The sequence below is a fragment of the Bactrocera oleae genome, chromosome 4 (assembly GCF_042242935.1).
Source record: "Bactrocera oleae isolate idBacOlea1 chromosome 4, idBacOlea1, whole genome shotgun sequence".
NCBI lineage: Eukaryota > Metazoa > Arthropoda > Insecta > Diptera > Tephritidae > Bactrocera > Bactrocera oleae.
Window position 1 is genome coordinate 23,234,355 of NC_091538.1, and position 25,356 is coordinate 23,259,710.

Sequence of the window (25,356 nt, forward strand, 5' to 3'; positions counted from 1 at the left end):
AAAGGACATAGTTTAGCGAATATTTTATCTTCAATATTGTTGTTATTTTTAAAAATAAATTAAGTTCATAAATATATATATGTAGATACATAATCCTTTACCAAAGCACACACAAATGTAACTCACAAATAGTAGGAACATAGATGTATCTGCACCTATTTCGATATATTTAGTCTAATGTAAGATTCTAATATGATTTGTTTGAGTATCACTATAATATAATATAATAGTAACGAAGGTCTGTTAATCAGAATCTTTTTTTTCTTCTTCTTTTTTAAATTTCATTTATTATGAAATATTGTAATAAATAAATACGAAACTTCACTTTATCTAATACGTCAGTTAGAACTGAATTTTTTCAGATATATATTCACTTTCCCCGCCCTTATGAATTCAGTACCAATTCAAAATTTTAAGGTATAGATGTACAAGCATCAAAGGGCCATAACTTAGCGTGCTTCCGCCCCCTAAATAGTTCATGTTCAAAGCTTATTTAGAAGAAGTCCTTTTGGCACCTTTCCATGCACTGTGAAATTCGGTAAAATCAGATAATAACCTCGTCCACTCCCCACATAACGGTTATGTTGAAAACTACTAAAAGTGCGATAACTCACTCACAACTAAGATGGTAGAGAGGAAGGATTTCATAGGAGCAGCTGTCAAAAGTGGCTAAGGCGGGGCACCGCCCTCCTTTAGGTGAAATCCTATATCTCAGGAACTACTAGGTTAATTTCAACCAAATTTGGTGTGTAAGGTTACCCAGCTATTCCTATTATACAGTGTGGAAGACATCGGTTGAAAACCACGCCTACTTCCCATATAACAAAATTATAATTCCATTTGATTCTTTTACTTTACAGTACAAATCAAACATTAGTGAATCAAATAAAACTTTGCACAAGTAGTGCCCTCAAGGTATTCCATCTGTCGTCCGAAAATTGTCTAAAGCGGGCTATAACTTTTCAAAGGCCAAACCAAACACCAATGTATATGGCTGATTTTTTATCGAACATATCGATCTATCTGTGAGGCTAGTAAGGAAATTCAGGGAGCATATATTTATAATGATAGATAATGATAATGCGGTTTGGCGCCGTTTATGAATTAAATTGGGATTTCCCATTATTTCGTTGATGTTTTCCTCATATACTCCATACATAAAAATTTGGCCCCTTGGGTTAAGTTTGAATGAATATTGAACTGAGTATTAACTTACCTCGTCTATTGCTTCCTGGAGGGGCTTTCCCTGAGAGTGAGCAACTGCTACAGGCAGCTCAATTGTATCGGGGACTGATGTTGTATTAACTGTTGTTGTAATCGAATCTGCCGCTTCAATACCACTACTTGATTCAGTTGTGATCGTGTTAGTATTATTGCTATGAATTACAGTTGTACTTGGATTGTTGTATACATTTTTCAACAGTGTGTTTGAGTTACTAATGCTAGTGTTGTTATTGTTAATGGCATCAGCATTTTGGGATGCAAGAGGAGGCGATGAAATTCCTACCATTACTGCAACATCTGATGAGCCGGACACTGTGCGATCCTTCGCAAAACTGCCATCAGGTCGTACCAACAGCTGCTTTGTTCCAATAATCTAAAAGTAAAGTTATTTTTAATACAGAACGTGCTTTATTCATATATTTTTAATTAAGAAATTTTAACAAAATATTCAGCTCCAATTTGAAAGTATATAGATAATTATTTATTCTATATCTATTGTATATATAGTTACAATAAGGTAAAAAAAAGTATTGAAAACTTAAACTCACTTTACATATGTGTACATTCAGGATCTAGGCCTCTAGCGATATTAATAAACGCACGTATGAAATTGTCTATGATTATATGTTTACGTACAATATATGCATGCTTTATATGCAATTGTTTCACTTAAGAAATCTTCCTCATAAAATATGGCATACAAATTTCTGAGTGTAAGACCACTTCCCATGCTTGCAATTGCGATCGATCTTAATATGCAAATAAGTATTTACACATGTACTTCTGATTTTAAAAAAATATATATAGAAAAACACTAATTGTTAAGGAAATTCAAATGTGTTATTTAATGTGTACAATTTAGTTCTGATTATAACATCATTCAAATGGCCTCCACAATTTCTTTTGCAGGAACGAATTCGATGAACCCAATTTTCGAGTTCTTTTTCAGTTAAATCAAGTCGTATGTCATGAATAGCAGATGTTGTCAAGATGATCTTCTTCCAATTACGGCCATAAAAAGTTGGTTTTCATCGATCTATATCGCACTTCATTGACAATGTCAGCAGCTTCATTTCGAAAAAGTACAGAACGCCAAACCAAAAACCACACCAAACTGTCAATTTAGGTGAATGTACTGGTTGTTCATGAATAATTTGTAGATTTTCTTCGCTCTAGAATAGACTGTTTTATTTATTTACCGCACCACTCAGATGAAAGTACGCTTCATCGGAGAATATGATTTTCTTTAATAGTTGCAATTGGAGAACGATTATTTTGATAATAAAATTTAATATATTATAAACGTTGTTCTTGCGTATAAATTTCTATGATGAAATTATAAACTTTACTGAATACAAGGAAAAAAAATATATATAAACACTTATACATACATAAGAAAGTCCGCAACTAAACGGTCTATGATGGGAAGGAAAATATTAGCTGACACCTAAATGAGTGTCAAATACATATAAAATATCAAGCGGTTATAACATTTTAATAACTCATCTACATACTCTCTTGGATTGAATTCAGCGAACAGATTTATTTTTCCTGTCAAATACCAATTTTAAATATTATAATTGATTGATTATATTTAAAAAAAAAATCTAACTTAAGGAGTTACACTTTTTATTATTCAAAGATACATATTCTACAAAGATTTTGTGAAATTTTCAAACGAAATTATTCAAAATTCAGTCATTACGACTTCATTTCCGGTAGTCACTCAGAAAAAGTGCCTCCACGTTGATAGCAGAACTTGTTACAGGATCATCAAAAGTAAAAAGAAAAAAATACTTATTTTAATTAAGAACATAAACTAGGTATTGGACGAAGTAAAAAGAAAAAACAATTAAAAATGTATTTTTGGCAGACGTTTTAAAAAAATGCAAATTTTGGTGAAATTATCTCGTAGTTTTTTTGTTTTTAAATAGTTGTAATTAAACAAAAAAAATCTTCGTTAAAAACTTGATAAATTATACCTCAAAGACCTGTGTGAAATTTTTTTAAGATCGGTTGAGTACCGACTTGAAAACCGACTTTGAAAACACAGTTTCGAAAAAAAACGCGTTTAAAGTTGTTAGTGAGTATATACCTAACCTCGAGCGCACAACTTTTCAAGGCTGTATCTTCAAAACTCTTACTCGAATCAACTTGAGAATTTAGGATAATATTCTAGAGACGCTATAGAGTTATATAAGACAATAAATTTGAGTCCATGTAACCCTTAAAACGTGTTTCTAATAGAAAGATCATGTACACGGTTCCGTGCTTAAATGATTATTACATTAACGGGTTGTAATGGCACAGGTCTGATATGTTTTTCAAACCTAAATTATTCAGCTTAGTTTATATAAAATTGATCAGAATAACGAAACGAATTACTATTGAGATATCTGCATGTCCATCTGTCTACTTTATCAAGTGACAACTTAAATAAAAATTGTGATAAATAGTGAGGTTTATGGGCGAAATCTAAAAACATATTTGAGGTTTGAAAAGTATACGAAGTTTTATTCACTGTTAGGCTTAATGTACCTTTCTCTTGACTTACTAACATTATGTCAACAAAATTTCGGGAACATACTACATTTCTTATTTGAAACTGTAGTGTGAAAATGGGGAAACCGAGTATCAACTTCCAAAACCAGTGACCATTCATACATGCCTCAATCATTAATACGATTATCGATCGAAATTCTCTCAATCCAAATACTGACCTTAACATGTTCGGATTGCCAATTTAGAGAGAGTCAAAAGCTAGCCGAATATTAGACTCTTCGTCGTTCCGATTCACTTTATACCACAGATATAAAGATTGATGAGTTCTTAAGACTTCGCTATAACTCTAATGTAATATTTTTTTAAATACAATTAAAAATAAATCGAAACTTCGACTCTTACAAACTGCGAGAGTATCGTATGTCGAACTTATCCCTTTCTTACTTGTTTATATAAAAGGTCGAAACCTCAGCCAATTAACAATTTAAATACATACATGTGTACCTTCCAACTGTAATACATTTGCTATAGGCTTAATTAAAATGGACGATAAACAAAAATGTTAATGAAACGTATTTATGTACATAAATTTGAGTGAGTAAAAAGGAAGTGGTTAAATTTCTACAGAATGTATTTAATTTAAGCACTAGTGAAAATATCGTAATAAAGTTTTCGAAAATAGTGCACTCAAGGTATGCCAGTTAAGATCCAAAAATGCTCGAAATCGTCATATACCTTTTTAATTCTCCAGATTCCGAACATGTGAACTTCAGAGAATACAAATAACTTGCTACTGAAAATATCACTCAATATGTGAGATATATTAATAAAATTAAGAGATCATCTTTTATCCAAAATTGGTAAAAATCGAGACCTTACTTCCCCTAGCCTCCATAAATTTTGTACAATGATTTCGAAACTAATGGTTGACTTTATGCCGTATATATCGGTCAGTCTACAAGATAACTTCAAGAAATTCAGAGAATTTTCCTAGTAATAATATGTGAATATGTAATGAGTGAAATCAATCCAAGAATTTCCCCAGTTATTATATATATATAGCGATTATCTTTATTCTTGTGGACTCTGTGCTGAATAAGTCGGTCGAGCATAAATTGAGTCTAATGGTAAAACTAATTGTTATCTTCCCAAAACTTCATCTAACCCAAATATACCCAATAAAATGTTGTCCGACTTTCCAGCTGACTATAAACTGTTTTTTCTTATCAATATGTATGATACTTTAATGAAATTAGGTGGATATGTTTTCTTAATTGTAATGTAATTTAGCGAAGAGTATGAATGAAATCAGTCGAGGCCTGGTCTACTTTTCCCTCATATTTCAATATATTAAATTTTGTCTCATTGGTTATTCTTATATCGTACATATCTTAATAGAAGATATCTCAGCAAAATTAAAAGAGGATATTTCAATTACTATTATATGGTTTAGTAAAAAAATTTAAGCGTGATTTACATTTCCATGGGACTTATATAATATGTAAAGATGATTTGTGTACTTTAGATTTATTTTCTACCTAAACCCTAATTTTCAATAAAAAAATCTTAAGTCCAAATTTCAGAATATTTTTAAAAGTCAGAAAACCTGATATGATATGTGGTATAAAAAATATATACATTACTATGGCAATTGCAAAAACAGATCCCTCTAAATAGCTGATTTTTCGAAATAATAGGTGGAATAGCTGTTTAGAAATGTAATAATGTACAATATATTTTTTTTATACCATCAGAAAGTAGAGATATCAAGAAACAAAAAATTTAACCACACCCATCCCTTTCCTTTTCCCGACCTCAGATCGCCGGTAAATTATTTTTCCTTTAATGTTTGTTATCTTAACTTTCGTTTCCAATGGGTTAAACAAACGCTTCATATATTCATTAATCTGAAAAGTAATCACGTCTTTCAAATGAAGTTCAGTAAGCATTTAATAGTTTGAACGATTATCTTTAGTAGTCCTTCATTAGTTCATTACTTCATACTAATTTTGGCGGTACACTGAATATTGGGAGACCCTGCTAGCGCAAGCTGTTATGAGCAACATTTTCTGCTGAAACTTAGATATTTTACAATAAATGTAGTTGCATTCTAGCAACAGAACTTAACGATAATTACAAATAATTAATAGAATACTAGAGCGCAAGTCATAATTATGTATAATTAAGTGTAAATTATTAGCCATTCTCAAGTCGATGTGAGAAAAGCATTAACAGGTAAGCGAGGGTTATGTTTAAGCGCTGTCGAAATAAGATACTTTCGCAGTTAAGTATTAACAAAGTGCGCAATATTTCAACGTATCTGCAACAATTTATATAAAAAGGTTTTAAGGTTATCAAATACTCCTCCTCCTTCATAAAAATATTATACATATTGATCTATATATATTAAGGTATAAAGTTAACCGGATATTGGTTAGGAAAAACTGATTTCATTAATTTTTACCATAAAACAAATTATGGTGAGAGTAAAATTAACGTATATTATTATTAAATGCTGGGCAATGGGACCTAAAGAAAGATCAAACCTGTTTTCATTCATTTATGGAGCCATAATATAATTTAAAATCTTCAAATCAAAAGAACCCGATACATAACATACAAGTATAAATAAGTTGGTTACATTAAAAGCATGTGTGGTTATTGGCCGATTGGCTCCAATTTCGAACTGTATCTACTTGTAGAAAATGGAAATAAAAGCAGTATGACCTTAATTTCGTTTAATATGGTCAAGTTTTTGTAAACGTATGGCGAAATTGTATATGAACTTTTGGATTGAATAACTAGGTTATTATAAAAAAAATATAAATATATTTGTTGCAGTCCATAAATATAATTATCATTAGAAAATATGTCGCAAGATATATATACACACTTGACTGAGGACGCAAATATTTCATTATTGTAGTAACTATAAGCCAATCAGTTAAAGTAAATGAATAGCATTTCCAGTTATGAGCTTTGAATTTTCTGTTGGAAATGCAATTGTGAAGTCATTAGAAAATAAGGTCTCGCATAGGTAGGCAAAGCCTGAGTGCAATCCATACTGAATATGTGTGTGCAGTGAGCAAATATACGTAGCAAGTTTATGTCTAAGTGTATAAATATTTACAAAACATGCGCGCACTAAAAGCTGGAGTTTAAGCCACAAGTTATGTATACATATAATATAAGGATTTTAATCCAGGGTTCAAGGGTTATTTTTTTGGACAGGATTTTCGGTTATGTAATGTTTTAAAGGCTCTAAAACTGCACGAAAGTCTCCAGTGAAAGATGTCGGACATTTAATGACGTTCGAGATCATTGCAGTTCAAATGCTAACTTAAAAATGGTATGAATCAGCGTGGGATCCTGAAATTATAGAGCTTTTCATGAAAAAATTGGCATCTCTGGTACAATGGTTATGTATATATAAAGTATCTACATTTTTAATTTTATACACCTTTAACAGAGTACCTGGACAGAGTATAATAGCTTTGCTGACCTAACCACTAAAAACTAGTCGAGTGCGATATAGAAATGAATGAGTTGAAGATGGTGAACATCTCCGTCTGTACTTGCAAGCTATGACTTCGTTAAAAATGAAAAATAAATATCTTAAGAAGCTTTATACACGTGTTCTTAGGCAAGGAAGTAGGAATTTGAACACAGTAACTACAAAATTCAAACTACACAAAAGATAACAGTAAGGAATAGTTAGGGGTCCCAAAAGTTGAGTTTAATATAAATATCTCCTAAACCTACCCAATATCGGTAGGAAAAATTACGTTCAACCGATTCATAATGCAGTATGAAAGTGGAGGAACTAGTGCTACATCTATCTCAAATATGAATGAACTTCAAATTTAACCATAAGTATGTTTCAATAGGTTTGCATATAGATCATTTAAAAACGAGCAATAGAATGGCACCTTTCGTACCTCATAGTGCAAAAATGGGCAAATTGAATAAAAGTACGTCTACTTACCATAAAATACCATTTTGAATAAAAACAATAGTGCTCTTAACATATAGCAACGCTGATCTAAAAACTTTCAAATCTGACTTAGTATACATACAAATTAATATTACAATATTTTGACGGTAATAAAAATTGTGCATATCTTCCGATAACCTCTTTAAAAGTAAATACTTTTGAAAAATATCATCATAATGTTTTCAAACATGTGAGTAAGTAGAGTAGAACAAAACTATGTATGCATATATTGAAAAAATAATTGATACAGTACAATTGCTTAAAACCTTCCAAAACGTAATAGAAAGTGCCATTAGCCCCTCATTGGCATGCTTAAATTTTCATATAATAAAAAATCACGTTCAAGAGTTTACAAACATACACATATACATATGTAAGATATAGTATGCGAATATTTAGCAAATCAACATCATTTGGCAAAAATACACTAATAATTTTAATAAAGCACATCTTTAAAAAAAAAAGTGGAAATCTTCACTAGTGATCTTTTTTCACTTTTGTGAATATTAGCAAAACGCGGTTGCAGGTGTGACACGACCTTATGTTGTCATGAGTGTGTATATTAGTTGAAATTATCAAATACACAAATAGTTCGGTTTATACATATAACCGGTAAATGTGCACTTAATTGCACACAACAGTTCGGGCTTCTTTTCGGAGTAGAATGTCACTTTAATATTTATTAATATTATGGCAATCACACTGAACCCCGGGAAGGAATATGGTAAATACAGAGTTAATGATAAAGTTATGAAAGAAAGCTAAGACCGCTTTGAAAAAATATCCATATTTATGTTTGTTATATGTGCGTTAATACAAAGAGAGTACATATGACTACGTTACTATTATAAATCAGTTTATATTTCCATCTAAGCTACATACGCACTGATTTGTACTAAGAAAACCTTTCATAATAAAATATGACATTATTAGATTCTCATATATTATTACTTATAATTTAGTTTTGTTTTAGGATTGGCTTAAAACAAACCGATGTTATTGTTTAGTTTTTAGCAATTGTTATCAAACCGGATAGTAATTACTTAGTATAATTTTGCAAATTACCACGCAAAAGCTCATTCCAGAAAATTTAAAATTCATATTCAGTGATGATAACATAAGTAAGCAAAATTACCGAATCGGACCGGGAACAACCCAAATTGCTATTTGGTGATTTTATTAGATTACTTTCTACGAGGGTACGTCAGGTTAAAGATTATTATCCACCTACAACAGCTGAATTAGTAGTGGTCTTATTTCTGTTTCAACATCAAATGCCATAACATTTTTGAATAAATAAAGGTAAATTCAAACTTACATGTTAAGACAGAGCTATTGTATTTTATTTTAACACCGCTTGAAAAACACTATTTGGTGTAGGTAAAATATGTTTTTGGCTCATAAATATATCATTATCGATACAAACTGTATTCGACACTGAACGGTTCCTGTATTTTTTTCAGATCATATCTACAAGATTTCAAATATATAAACTATAAAATAATATAAATAACTAAAATCGAATAGTGCTTATTATAATAACATCAAAGTTAAATACCTTTCCGCTACTAGCTTCCAAAATAATATAAACCAGCAATATTATTTCCTTTTCATCCGCTCCAAGTCCGGGCCCATTTTGTCCACATGTTGCGATATATACTGACACCAAATATTCTGAGACCTGCATATTTCCTTTTTAAGGCCTGCTTTATGGCTGTAGGCTTATTAGAATGTCTTGAATATGATCACAGGATGTATTTTCCTTTTATTGGCTTTTGCATTTGTTATATTAGTTCGAGTATTTTCGTGGATTTGTTTAAAATATTGAAGTGTTGACTAAGCAAATTTCTTTCGCATATAGGTACATATGTACATATGTGCGTTTGGGAAGGAATATTTTCGTTCTGCCTTTATATTATATATGTATATACGAGTATATACATGCTTATATATATATATTCTATAAATAAAATTAACGGATTTTCACATTTGTAGACATGTCCCAAGGTTTTCACAGCTTAATGTATTTCCTGGAAGAAAACAAACAAATTTAAACCTTAGTCATTTAATTTCATAAATATATATAGTAGGGTAGGTCAAAAAACCATAGATTTTGTAGAAAATAAAATACTCTACAAAAGGGTTCCTAACGATTTTTTCGTATACCTAACCATTCAAAAGATATTAACGGTTGAAGTTTGTTTATTTTAAGCCAATTTTTTTTCTTATGAATTTTATAACTAAATGTAAACTACTGCTCTACTAAAATGGTCTCTTATAATTAGTCCATCAAGTTAAGCGTTTACGAGATATTCGTCGTCGAACATAAATGCATATTGTATTATATACCATATAAGTATATATACATATATATCTATATATTTTGTTTTTTTGTTGACTTATAAGTGATATATACATATATATTTTTTTTAATTATAAGTGACCATTTCATTTCCTATGAAACGAGCTATTCAAGTAGTTGTAAGCGAGATTTGAATTTTTCTATATGATAATAAGGAAAGAATAGAAAACTGTAAGGCGGAGTTCCTCTCATAAAAATTAAGAGCCCATTGGTTGCATATTAAAATATTTATCTAATGCAATAAGCTAAGGTTACAGGGACACAAACTTGTACATATAAGTATATAGCAATTACTCGTACATTTAGTAATGGAGGAAATTCGTTCAACCTACTGCTTAAAGAACTTAAACTAGTGCAGAAGCCTTTGAAAATGATAAAAACAAGAAAGAAATGTATAGTAGGTCATAAACCATGGGAAACAAAAGATAAAATGACAAACATTAAAAGAATAATAATATACGCGCAATCTAGGGTGGAGAAAAGAAAGGGGAGGAGCGTAGTTGAATTTTTAAGAGTTAAAACCGGTATATCTCGATTTCCGGCAAAACTATGAGACCTACAGAAAAAATAGCAATGTTGAAGATAATGAAAAAATCTATAAGTTCAGTTTATAGACTTTTTTTTACATAACCTCAAAATTTGTGTGAAAATTGAAAAAAACAAGTTTTTGGGTTTTTTATTTTTATCTTGTACAAAAAATATTTCATTCACGAACTTACCTTCTTATGTTCCAAAGACACTGCATTTTTTTAAATTTAAAATATTAAGAAGGAAACCTTATATTGACCTTATATCAAAAATAATCTAATTTTCAATGAAAAATTCTAACGTCAAAATATTAGATTTTTTTTAAAAGTCAGTAGGGTTTGTGTTCGTGGAAATATCTATTTTCTGATGGAGTAAAATATATATACATTTTCTAAATTTTCTTAGAAAATGCAAAAACAGACCTCACTAAACAGCTGAAAATGATTTAAGCTGCTTTTTTATTTCATCTAATTATTATTTCGTAGTAGAAGATGTAAAAAAATCAGAATTGAATCGTTTAAGGGGGATTGTTTTTGCGTTTTCCGAGCAAAATTACCATAATACTGTATATGTTTTTAATACCATCAGCAAGAAAAGTTTTCAGCAATTGCAAAGCTTTTTCTCATTTTTAAAATATATGCAATAAGGTTTCATCCGTAATATTTAAAAAAAATTGTGGTGTGTTTGAAACTCAAGAAGGTAAGTTCACACCAAAATTCATGAAAGAAATTTTTTTTTGTACAAGAGAGAAATAAAAAACCCAAAACCTTGAATTTTCGAATTTTTCACATATGTGAATTATGTGAAAAAAGTCTCTGTACAAATGTTATAGATTTTTTCATTACCGACAACATTTCCACTTAACTTTTGTCTACAGAACTCGTAGTTTTGCCGGATATCGAGATAAGCCGTTTAACCCTTAAAAATTCAACCACGCCCCTCGCCTTCCTTTTCCCGATCTCAAACCGCCCGAAAGCTATTTTTCCTTTAATGTTTGTTATTTTATCTTTCGTTTCCAATAGCATAGGTTTCATCCTATTATGATTTTTTTTTTGTTTCCAAAAATTATCTATCCTGGTCTAACTCTTGAAAGCAGTTTTAAGAGCAGAGTTTAGCTCCTCATCGTCCTAATATAGATACCGCTTTTCATATACAAATTTTGTATAACATTTCCCAGAATTGATTTTGGATTATAATATATTATATTTTTTATTTAAAGCACATATTCAGATATCTAAATATCATAAGATAGGAAAATATCGCGAATAGAAATTCTTAACAGAATTATCAAAAATAGAGTAAAGACATAGAAGCGCTCTAGTTAAGATGATAAGCTGTCTTAATTATTCTATTCAAACCTAGCAAACTTCATACATACATATGTAAGTATAAAAATAGTGGGCAAAAGCTGGTTTTGACCCATTTCAGTGCTCAATTTGACGATATAATTTCTCTTTTAATCAAAAATAATTAATTTCCTACTTTGCTATATATATATATATATACATATATGTATATTATTAAAATATGTAGGTATACTCGATGAAAAGTAAAATACCTTAAAATCAGCATTTACTGTCGCGAAACTTATTCAGTTCGAGTAAAGACGGTGATATCTCGGTCTCGGACGTGCAATGTTCAAAGGTCAAAAGGTGTATGGGTTAATCGAGTATACTCAACAATGCCGACTAATGTCGCAATTTAATGCATGATTGTTTGCGTACGAACTTAATATATATACACACATTTAGACATTTATAGATGTATTTACATATTTGTATAGGCGTCGTATATATGTAAATATCTATAAGTGAAGTTGTTATAATATTTTATATACAAATTTATAAGTATGTATGTGTTTATGAGCGTATTTGTAAATATGTGCATCTATGTCAACTTGTTTTTATAGGAATTTGTATCCACATGAATATAATAATTAAATAAAATTATAATAAAGTTTTCGCATACATAAACAACACACATACGAGTATATACGACAACGACACGCAAGATTCTAACTTATCTGCTTGTGTCAGATTGTGTGTTGCTAAGAAACTTTTTGACACTATTTTACATTAATCATGGCTAGTGGATTGTAAAATTCTATATTCCTCTGTACCGTTATTCTCAAACTACTATTATATTTGGAAGCAAGTATAAACATTGGTATTATCAAAAATCAAATAACAATATTTATAGATATAATGCGTTTCATTATGATATAGATTTGAGTCAAATGCCATGTTAATTAAAATGAGTATTATTCTACTTATTTTACGCAATTATTTGAGAATATTCATTAATATATTCCTATACACAACACTGTCCAGTCACACTATATTGCAGTATTTTTAAAATGCTCCTTGGAAATACAGCAGTTGCCGAACTCAACTTATTATTCGCCGACTATACGAAGACAAGTACAGGTTTGTAAAGTAAATTGAATTGAAAAGAACTCATAAACTGACCGATATGTTCGGTAAAAAAATAGACATATGCATTGGTGTCCACATATTGGTTGTCTGGGTCCTAGAAAAGTGATAGATTAAATACCTTGAGGACACTACTTGTGCATACTGATATTGCCCATTTTCACAGTGTATGATAGTATTGATTAGGTAACCTCAAACACAAAATTTGGTTGAAAATGGTCCAGTAGGTTGTGAAACATGTTGCAGGAGTATAAAAAAAAATTTCGTGTGATTACATTAAGGATCACATTTAAAAACACATGTAATTTCAAAAGAAATCTTCCGTTTTGTACTCCATTGAGAATGGTTACCAGAACACCTACAAGTGGTACCAAACCTGTGCATAATGAACCATACATTTAAATTGCGTTGGGGTTAAATTAGGAGTACCATCTAATTTATGTGAGGTACATTTTCGCACAATTTATGAACTGTAAACTGAAAGCATCAGGATTTCATTTAAAGGTTGGCGGTATTTATTTAGCAAGTTATCGTCGTTATATTGGGAGTGTGAGGGGTAATCACACGATTTTATCAATTTTTTCTTCATAGACTGCGGACTGTATCATACAACATTAACTAGTTAAAGCAATTATCAGCTGAACTCCATATAAAATTACAAAAATGGTTATTATTCAAAAACAATACTTTGAGTTTACATGGATGAACTCGTTACAGAAGTTGTGTTTTATCTTCGCCAAAGTTCATAAAATTCTTTCTGAAATGCTTCGATTTCGATTGGATGTATGAATTTAAAAAGTAATATAATAAACAATATATTTGCTTCGTTTAGAAACTTATTCATGAATGTATATACGGATCAAAATAAAATTTAGTATGTATGTACACTACTTTCTAGAGGCTTTTGTAAATATTAAACCACCTCCGAATGTCTTATGGAGTTTATGGGAAGCTTTTTCATGTCTTAAGTACACTCAGTTATTTGATTCTTTTCGAAGAGAGGACCTTAATTAGGCATATGTAACCTCTTTTATCATTTTAAAATTTTGGTCAACCGGAATTTTACCCATCGCTTCCTCGTACACTTACCCCTTTAAGTACATATATGTATGAATAAAAATGTATCTTATATCTGAATGTAGAAAGTACTTTACATGGCTATAATAGATGTACAAACAAAATGGATTATCTCATGTATGAATAGGATTTAATTGACCCCAGGCTAGTGATGTAACTTTTGATCTTCATTACACAAAATTTTCTCTTTTGTCCGAGCATATTCTATGAAAAATCTTATTGTGCCCAAAAGCTCACAAAAAGTGACTAATCGTTTTCATGATTTTACGGACAAATAATTTCTAGTAGTTCTAATTAACAACTGATCAAAATCCAGTTATACCCTAAAGACAATCCTTAAGGTCTGTGTTCGAGACCATTTGATTCTCAATTCTACCCATTCTATAATAACATTACCAACGGTGTAGTAACAGTAGACAACTACAAACAAACGACAAACAAATATGTAGCTCAACTGCATACATTCATACCTATAATATATGGCATATGAGTAAATGCCTACTATTGTGGAGAAACATATGCGTATACTCAAAGTGTTTGAGATGAGAAATATATTTTCAACTTAATATTTGCAACTGAAAGTTACCATTGCGAAGCTACTATCGACTGAAAGATCTTTTATTTTATAGTTACTCCGCTTTCTTTGATCTCTTTTAAATGTTTTCTCTTGCTATTATTACCTCCTTATCGTGTTGGTTGGCTTTCCAACTATCACTTGTCACTTGTTACTTTGCTGTTTCGGTGGAGACTACCTGTTACACCACAGTTTCTAGCGTATGTATTCACAGATTTGTACGAGTTGCAATTTTCTTTAATAAGGTTAAAATTCATTTGATTGGTACTTATGTATACACTTCCATACAATACTAACATGCACTTTTCATTTAACCTGTTCTTCGCATATTCCCCTTCTCGGTTTTGTCGTGTGTTCCACAAACAATTTTCATACCATCAATAGGACTTGGTTACAGTCATTAAAACGCATATATTCACGTCGTCGTTACACACTTAAGTATGGACTTTTGTATATTCTACGCATATATTTAAAACCATTTTATCATAAAATACACTTTTATTGTATTTTTAAAAACTGTTAAATTATATAAATTTATGGTATATGTTTAGCAAATGAAAGTTAAAAGAAAAGAGTGTATAAAATTTTATATTTTCTTTTCACCAAGGGAATCTAGTATTTATTTCGACAATAACTTATGTTTGTATGTATACATGAAACAGTATTTACCACAATATCAAACCCGCATTGGCAATAACTAAAGACTACTACGTTGAGAAAATTTCGACTGTTATCGGTATACTCGCGCTCATCTCTCGATGGAATGTCAGCAACTGACTGAGGTTGTTAATGATCGACGTTGTAGGCATCAGCCTTTGACCAAAATGTTGTGAATATAGCCGAGAAAATGTTAACAAGTGAAACTACAAACGTATCTTACAATAAGCAAATATACGAAAAATGAGAGTCAGTAAACACTTAATACACATACAATCATGTATAAACATATATTCATATCCGAACATATGCGTATACACATATGTATGTATGTATAAATATCAGATAGGTACATACAGGTAAGACGCTTACTCCATAGGTAAATATATACGTAGCTATTTATATAAAAATTTGGTTATGTTTCAAGCTCAGGAAAGTAATATCTTTATTTATATATCATATTTATATATGTTTATCCAAATCGCATACATACTCTAGTTTAGATATTTAAAACGTTGGAGAGCGTAGAGCTGTGCTCACAATCACCTTTCCCGTTTATGGTTTAACTCTAATTTCACCTCGGTACTCGTTTTATTTGTTATAATGAGTCCCACAGCCGATCTCTCCTTGCTCCTCCATGAGGTGTCGGTCGTATACAAATACATACATAAGTAAGTCACGCTTGAATGTTTAAGCCTTGTTACCACACTCTGAACAAATGAGAGACAGCAGTTCACTCGATAAGTGTTTTTTAAAACTTAATTTCATTTGCTGGCATATTTTCCATTTCAAATACTCACGCACATGTGCCCTCAAAAAATCATTAGTAGTAACTGTATACTTATATAACACTTATGTATATAGTATAAATGCTCTTTTTTACATATGTACTTGTATGTATATAAAAGTGCGTACCTACAAACTACAGCAGTCGTTCTTTATACCGAGTATCTATTGTACTTTACCATATAAGTGCTCTTATACCTAAGCGTAAAACCAGTAAAAGATCTTTGTTTAATTAACAGCTGATAAAAATATATACACTCTGAGTGATAAGAATGATTAGCCAAAATGAACGCCCTGTGTGTACATACAAATGAATCTTAAAATAAATACAACGCTACGGTTGTTTATCAAAAAATATCGAAGTTATCAGACTAAAACAGCGAACCTCCCGGGATTTAAAAAGATAATGAAACAATACCTAATAAAATTATTTGGATCACGGGGTAATATAGTATAGAAATTTTGATTTAAAGCTACGCAAAGTAAATTTCACTTGTTGAGTTAAACTATTTAATGGGCAATCACTGTATGTGATGAGAACACATATACAAAAGTTATTGCAGTAGTATTGCTGCTGATATTCCTAACAACATAGCACACCTGAGCAACTACCATTACCTAGTGTGCAATAACGTAAATTACTCTCTTGCACTCTTATTATCTCCCCTCGCTCTCCTTTACCATTTAAGAAACGCAACATTGAGTCAAATCGCCCGATTAAGTATTTTCAAATTCCAGGACACATACTCTGATTTCTAATGATTGAAACTGGCAGGTTTAATTCATCTTTATTTTACTATTATTTAACATAAATGCGGCGCTGACGCTTGATATGGTTTCTAATTTAGTAACAATTTAATAGCACCTATTTTTTACATACCATACTTATTACCAAATGATATTTTCTAACCATTTCATCACATGGTACAAATGTTTCCCAATTCCATCTAGGAACAATTATAACCTAATATTAATATCTGTAATAACATCATACGATTGACTCATTACCCACTTTCGCATTGTAACATAGGAATGTTAGTTATATACCGAAGTTGGTTGAAATCGGTAGGGCAGGTCCCGATATATGTGATTTCACCTAAAAGTGAGCGGTGCTATGCCTACGTCCAATTTTGACCACGGTTCCTATAAAGTCCTCTCATACCATCTTGAGTTTAGAATTTAATGTCTCTGGCGTATTTAGTTATTATTTATGAAGTGGGCGGGGCTATCATTAGACTTCATCCATTTTTACAGTGTCGGTAGGGGTGCTTAATTTATCTTGAGCGAATTTGGTTATTTTGGCTTGAATGGCTTCGGAGATATGTACATTAAACCTTTAAGAGGACGGAGCCAGGCCCGTTTTTTCCAAAATTTTAGACCACAGGTGCCCCTTGCTATTGCGATCACCTGTGCCAAATTACAGTTCTATATCTTAATTTAGGGCTTAGTTATGGCCTTTTATAGGTTTATGTTTAATGGCGTTTTGTGGGCGTAGCAGTGGTTCGATTGCGCCCATCTACAAACTCGTTCTTACTTTTTCACCAAAGAACATGTGTACCAAGTTTTATTACGATATCTCACTTTTAACTCAAAATACAGCTTACATAGACAGACGGACGTCATTTTGATCATTTATATATAATATATATGGTATGTAAACCTATATCTATCTAGTTTTAGGGGATAGAAACAACCGTTAGGTGAACAAAACTATTATACTCTGTAGCAACATCTTGCAAAAGTATAAAACGTTTGACTGAAAATAAACTAATTTGTCCATTTTATTCAGAAATTATGATATTTATTTACAACAATTGAATCCACTTTTGCAATTGTTTATTACGATTATGAGGCAAGGATTATTATAATTATTGTCAGTTTCTATATTGTATTTTACATATTAATACCGATTTTATCTCCTGCCAAAGATAGATATTATTACTGAAAGTATCCCTTGCATCCCTTTGCGTGCACCAAAAATATTACTACGATATTTTATTTTATAAATAATATACAAATACAGCTACTACGTGAAAATTGTTTAAACACCAGTTCGATGTAAGTAGATAAGATATACTCACTTACAAAATGTTTAATATAAGCATATATATTCGTATATACATAAGTATGTATGGCTAAGGCGGAGGTATTGTCCATATAAATATAATTATATGCCCAATATTGCACACTTCGGGTGCAAATCGTAGCTACAGTACAAATAACTAGTTTTGTCACAATTCTGCAGATATAACACGATTATTAATCCAGCATTTTCTTGAAGAGCCAATCAGTTATTTTTCAGTGAATGTGCAAAAAAAAATGAAATTATTTGATTTTAGGTATGTACATATTTATTATTTCACTACATTTTTCTAATCCATAGGCTCTTAGATTGAGCTTATTTTGACATGAATATTATTTTAAGAATTAAAACTAGAAAAGTAAACCAAAACTACACCTTTATTAATTTTGCTTGCATTTAAAACTTTTGCTACGACTACAAACTAAACTTGTGTAATTTCTCTTATACACCTAGAAATTTTCGGATATTTGTATAATATTGACATTTTATGCATATACAATTTCTTCATTAGGGATTAATAAGTAAAACAGTGGTTAAAATTAAGTTTTAGTATCCTCCACTTAAATTTTTCAACCTATTAAGTATTATTGGGTTCAAGCAAACATTGAGAACGTACAACTCTTCGAAACTTGATCACTCTTATGATATTTAATATATACTCTCTTTCAAAACTCTCACCATGCCGTTGTCCACTTGCCTACATACTTACCTACCTGTTTTCGTAATCGCAGCGATTAACTTTTTACCTTTTATTTCTTATTGCACTTTAGACGAGGGCTTTTAGCCGTCTACATATGTAACTAATATTAGTCCAATCAGATTTGAACTGGATTTAATTATTTTTAAAACATGTTAGGATAAGTAAGTGCAACTATTTACTATTGTTTGATTTTTTTAATTTGGTTAAAAAGCTCTAACAACGCTGAAACGTTTTAGCAGCATATTTAAGGCGCAACGAACACGGTTTTACTGGCATTTCAATCAGCAACAGCCATCATAGCAATACTCGTTCAACGTGTATATTAGTATCGTAAGGTAAATTTGTACAAACACATACAGCAACAGGTTTTTACGCACTCTCACGGTATATGTATGTGTAGCTGTACACACACATTTCACCTTATAATGGAGATTACGCTGGCTTTCCGTTTACCTGTTGAATAATAACATACCTATGAGAGAAGAAAACCCTTTTCGTTGTGTTTGTGTTCAAGTATGGTGATCTTATAAATAACCAGTTCAGAGAGATATACAGAATAAACTACAAATCATTGGGGTGAATTTGAGGAGTTGAGTTGTACTATAATAAACTCCATAGCTTTCAATCTTACACTGAATTTCTAATTCTCATTTAGTGTTGCCCATTGCATTCACACAGACGATATGAGTCGGGCAATTTTATGCATTCTATTTCATATCATATTGTCAAAGTTTGTACCCTTTATTGACGTGGTACTTATAATATTTTTCTTTAGCTAATTTTTATCCTTATTCACCATTTTTTAAAATATTAATTTTATATTATATAGACCTGGTACATATAATATTTTTGTTTAGCTAATTTGTATCCTTATTCACCATTTTTTATAATATTAATTTTATATTATATAGACGTGGTACATATAATATTATGCATTATTTTAAACATATTTGCATATTATATACAAATAAATGCGTGACAAAATTCAAATTTTCGAACATATTGTAAGTATTCATTTAAGTCCGAGCGGAACGGCAACCAAGGAATTGAAATGAAACAGAATATCGAACTGTTACAAACAAGAACACAAAACATGAACACGAACAACTCGGCGCACTTCGTCTTTCTCCGTCGCCTCCTCGCATGCAAACTACGATTTTGGGCAACAAAAGTCTTCGTGTGTGAACCCGCGCTAATAAATCAATCAAATAAACAATAAATCTTTTCACGTATTTAACGGGTTAAGACTAGCCCACGCTAAATACGCGTTATAATCTAAATTAATGGCGTGAAGTCCTTAGTCTATTTCGCTATGTCCGTCTATCTATCTTTATATGCGCGAACTTGTCCCTGAAATTTTAAGACATCGGTCTGAATGCTATAGAATATAGCTGCCACACAAACTGATCAATCAAAATAAAGTTCTTGTATGGCAAATTTGTACGGAAAATTGGAATAAGCATTAGCATACTTATATTGGCTCAGGAACCTGTTTTAAAGGCTATAATAAATATTTGTATTAAAAGACGATGTAAATCTTATTGCCGGTATCAAAATTTCTAATTTCAAGCATCCAGGATTAGTTCAAACATGAAACTTTGTTGTTTCATTCTCTCATTCAGCGTTAAGCATTTTTATGAGGAAGGTAATTTATTTGTGTACCATTTTTAATTTGTTGTATATGTATGTGTATGTGTACATTATTCAAAAATAAATAAATTGCCATAATTAAGCTCCACAACAAGATACAAGACTCTTATTTGGTATACAGGATCACAATAGGGAGGGGCATCTGCAGTTAAAATTTTTTTTAAAGTGGGCGTGGTCCCGCCCCTAATAGGTTTAATGTGCATATCTCCTAAACCGCTAATGCCATAATAACAAACACCATTTTAAATTCCATCAGATTCTTTCACTTTCCACTATGCAAATCAGGCAACAATGACTGTATCGGGATAAAACTTTGTGTGAATAATGCGATTAAAGTATGCCACCTTGAGGCCAAAAATTGTCTAAATCGAACCACACCTGTTCAAGCCCCTAAGTACTAAATATGTGGACCCCAGTGCCTATAGATGACCTTCTACCGAAAATATCAGTCAATCCACAAAGAAATCTCAAACGAGTATACTATTTGGCTTAGCGAGAGTATAAAATGTTCGGTTACATCCGAACTTAGCCCTTCCTTACTTGTTTAATTATAGAAAAGCACTTCAGTATTTAGTTATACCTATGTATGTTGTGATATAAATACCAAATATAGAATATCTATTCACAGTTTAAGTAGTACGAGAAAACAATACTTTTGACCTTTGGAGAGATCTAAATTGGGTCGTGGTTTAGTGAAATAGAACCCTTGTTAACAAGTCAATTTCCATTTCGCGAAGTTTGAGTATCTTTAAAAACTTGTCTGCCCTTAACACATTTCTGATGAGATTATACGTTAACATTTCCTCCGCACAATAGCCGTTTAATATTTTAAATCTACTTACACTCATTAGTCGTTGAAAGGCATAATGTTCTTGGTAAAATTTCTAAATGATTCAATTTATAGTTCATTCCTATTGACTGAGGGAAACTTTAACGTCCCAGCTCATTTACAAAGGAACTTTTAAAATTAAGTAAACATAATATTAACCATTATACCCATGTGTTATGACTTTATTTCTCACTCCATCACGCTTGATTTATCAAGCACACAGCATTAAAAACTAAACTGGCTTCTCTAAACAAGGAACATTCTACAAAAAAAGTTATTCTTAGAATGTAATTCTAAATCTCAACTGTCCAAAGTTTTAATTTAGCTGCGCATACTAACTCCAAATGTTTCAAAAACTCTCATATCGTCATGATTCTTGATATAATGCGAATTGTGGTCTTCGAGTCGGTTGGATCAGAGTAGCACTGGGTTTATTATCCTATACCGATCAGAGTGAGATTAGTATCTTTGAATATATAGGGCGATCAATTTCGTGGCTCCCTACTTAAAAAAAAAACACAAAAAATTTAAATTAGATGGGTAATTTATTATCATTCAAAAGAGCATTCTTTGGCATTTCTTTTTTGAAGATTCTCAGATGGTCCACCCGTTGAGTATAATTTTCCATGATTCGTTCGAACATTTCGACTGGTAACTGGCGAATGACACGCGTGATATTTCTCTCGAAGGCCTGAATCGAAGCGGGATTGTCCGCATATACTTTAGACATTATATATCCCCACAGTAAAATGTCTAGCGGTGTGATATTACACGATCTTGGTGGCCAATCGACCGGTCCAAAACGTAAAATTATCTACTAACCGAAGTGTTCTCTCAATAAATCCATTGGTTGATGCATTATGTGGGAAGTGGAAAACTAAATGTCGCCGAGATCATAAGCTTCAATTTCAGGGGTTACATGCGTTTCGTCGGTTAAAAAATTCCTATTTTCAATAATTTTTTTTCTATATAAAAAATTATTTATTTAACTCAAACTTTTTTCTGTCTTAAAGATACACACTTAAAGAATAATTTCTGAAATTTAAAATAAAAAAATTAAAACTCCGCCATTGTAACGTCATTTCCGGTGACCCCTCGAAAATAAGGTGCGCTCGCGTTGTCAGCATAACTCCTGACAGGATCAACTAAAATAAAAAAAAAAATACGTGTTTTAGTTTTAGACCATAAAGTCGTGCTTGAACAGAGGAAAAAAAAAGTTAAATTTGTAATTTTGGCAGACCTTTTTCCAACAAAATGAAAATTTCGGTTAAACTTGCTCGACATTTTTTTTTTAAATTGAATTTAATTGTAATTTAATATCTCAAAGACCTGTGTAAAATTTCATTAAGATCGGTTAAGTAGTTCGCGAGAAATGTTGACCACCGACTTTGAAAACACAGTTTCTAGAAAAACGCGTTTAAAGTTTTAAGTGACCATATAGGTGACGAAACATATAGCGAAGCGCGCTAAACATATTCTTTACAGAACGTGAATTGCTGTAAATAAAATTATAATAAACTGTTCAATCCTGTGAAAATATTATTTAAATAATGAATTTTTCATTTGGCATTTTATTACTATTTCTTTTCACATGCCTATGTTTACAAATATTTTTTTTTTATTAATGAATTGTTGTACTTTTAACATGCTTGAGATATAAACGATCATATCTTTTAAGTTCGATCAAACAGGACACAGTGTGCTAAATTTTACTAAAATCAGTTTTATAGTTTAGGAGTTTACCCCGCTGATAACCTGACACCTAAATTTTATACATATATATAATGTAATATGAAAGAAAAAAACTGCAGGTAGAAAAAAACATAATACCAATTTATTTGCATTACATAGAATAACAACTAATGAAGAGCTATATTTGATACAAAGCATCGTCTATCTTCCCTGGGAAGGGCGCTATTCGTAGCTTTCCGATGACCTTCTTATTCTGTTCTTAACAAGTTCTAATGACGTTAAGGCTAGGATTGCTCTTCTTACTAATATTTCTACAACGATATGGAGGGAAGTGAGGCCAACTCTAATGTAGCGGCACCAGTGATGCACACAAATGGCCTTTGCAGTTTGTGTAGCTGTTTTTCAACTGTCACAGGAGAGCCACACAATACCGCGCCATATAGGACTATTTATCTAACTATCATGGTTTACATCTAGCGTAGCAGTCTGGTTAGCAGCCCCAAGTTTTAATCAAATTCAAATTTTCCTCTTACTATTTTGATCCTGACGTCATTGGATTTTAGCAATTCCAGAAGCTCATCCCCTGCTAGACTCGATAGTAAAGGTGATAACACTCCACCTTGGTTGAGTAATGCATGAGCCTATATTACTTTCAGCAATTCTCGTTTTGAGAATCGCATTAACGCATCTGATAGTATAGATACGGTGTTACAATCTTTTATTACACATTTTTAATTGAATGCAGGATATCTCAAGAGCATTGTATCAAAATTCCAAGTCGATTGGAGCAAAATAGACGAAGTTGAGGTTTTTTATACCTGTTTTTAGTGTTAAAAACGACCTTTAATTGTTCAAAACAAATGTCCCGATCATTGTGGAATTTTTAACACCCGTTCTGAACATTATTTCCAAATATGTTAAGTTTGTAAAAATTAAAAGTTTAAATTTCGAAAAACCCTCTCGGCGTTAACTATTATCTAACGAATAAACCCTAATTTTTAATTTCGGACAATTAAACACTAAGTTATCCTATAAAGAGCACCGTTTTACTTATTTTCGAGATACGTCCGAATAATTGCTGCAATTGCATTATTTTTGCCATTTTTTTGCGAAAATTCTACACAACATTCTTCGAATGTTATACTTTAATGTACTATTGTGTCAATTTTAAAGTTCTCCATCTTTCCCCTGTATGGAAAAAAATCGATTCAAGGTCAAATGTCAAAAATATCATTTATTTGTGATTTTTGGCAAAACAGTAAATTTATCATAAAAATATCTCATCTTGACCTTTGACCTTGAAAAGAATTTTTTCCATACATGGGAAAGAAGAGGAACAATGAAATTTTATTTATAATTGTATTTTAAACGATCTTACAAATTTAAAATCAGCTTGTTATGAATTTATGTAACTTCAAATATCTAAATTAACTGGACTATAGTATCTACAGCTCGTTTAACAAGGGTATCATGTAGTCTAGCTGTCGCGGGGTTGTAAAGACATCTTCACAACACTTTCTTAAACTGCCTTAAGACAGTTCTAATATACTTTATGCAGTAAGGCTAGTTTTGTAGTTGTTCTATTCACCATTTGCCTAGCGCCGAGGGTTTGGTCGACCACCAAGGATTCCTATTTATTGTTCTGGGAACAGTTCTAGTACAGATGGCATGATAGGCACCTAACGTGATATGACCAACTATCTCCGTTCTGCTTTCAAAGGAAAGATACATTCTTCGGGTGGCATGAAGTTTGCACTGGCTCAGACGGAATTAACATGTTGATGCTAAAGCATCTAGGCTCGATCGTCCGATAACTCTCCTTTCCTCAGTACTTAAGACCTTTTTACTCACTACCTGAGTCTAGTAGGCCATCATCATGGCTTCCGGAAAGTGAACAGTACTTAGCGTCATAAATGCCTAGGACAATAAACAACGACCATTTTCACTAACTGGACGAAGGAGTATAGACTGGATCTTAATAGTCGATGGTGTTAAAATTACGACAGTCAACAACCCTAATATTTTAGGTGTTACACTTGACAGCCTGTGCTCCTTCACTCCTCATACGACCGCGATTATCGCCATAGTACAGAGCTGCAACAAAATCTTCAAGTTGCTAGCCGGCAGCTCCTGGAGTAAGAACAAAGAAACGTTATTATATAAGGCAACGACCGACCGGTTATCAACTACACTGCACCGATATGGTCGCCGTAACGTAGACGAAGAAGCTCCACTCACTCCATACCCTTTACAGTATACCATTGCA

General features: G+C 31.6%; 1 protein-coding gene across 7 annotated transcripts in view; it reads right to left on the bottom strand.

Moving 5' to 3' along the window:
• Positions 1 to 19,217, bottom strand: part of fus (epithelial splicing regulatory protein fusilli) — a 36,455-nt gene extending 17,238 nt beyond the window's left edge. For 2 of the 7 annotated variants that reach the window (XM_036369137.2, XM_014238660.3), the window contains exons 1-3: positions 15,363 to 15,519; positions 9,279 to 9,750; positions 1,217 to 1,597 (exon numbers count right to left, since the gene is read on the bottom strand). In XM_036369137.2, coding sequence (XP_036225030.1) covers positions 1,217 to 1,597; positions 9,279 to 9,407 — 510 coding nt within the window. In that variant the 5' untranslated portion in view covers positions 9,408 to 9,750; positions 15,363 to 15,519. Of the gene's footprint in view, positions 1 to 1,216; positions 1,598 to 9,278; positions 9,751 to 14,799; positions 14,933 to 15,362; positions 15,520 to 18,897 lie in introns of those variants that run through there. The other 5 variants (XM_014238661.3, XM_014238659.3, XM_036369130.2 and 2 more) reach the window with 5 other exon arrangements.
• Between the last annotated feature and the right edge of the window lie 6,139 nt (positions 19,218 to 25,356).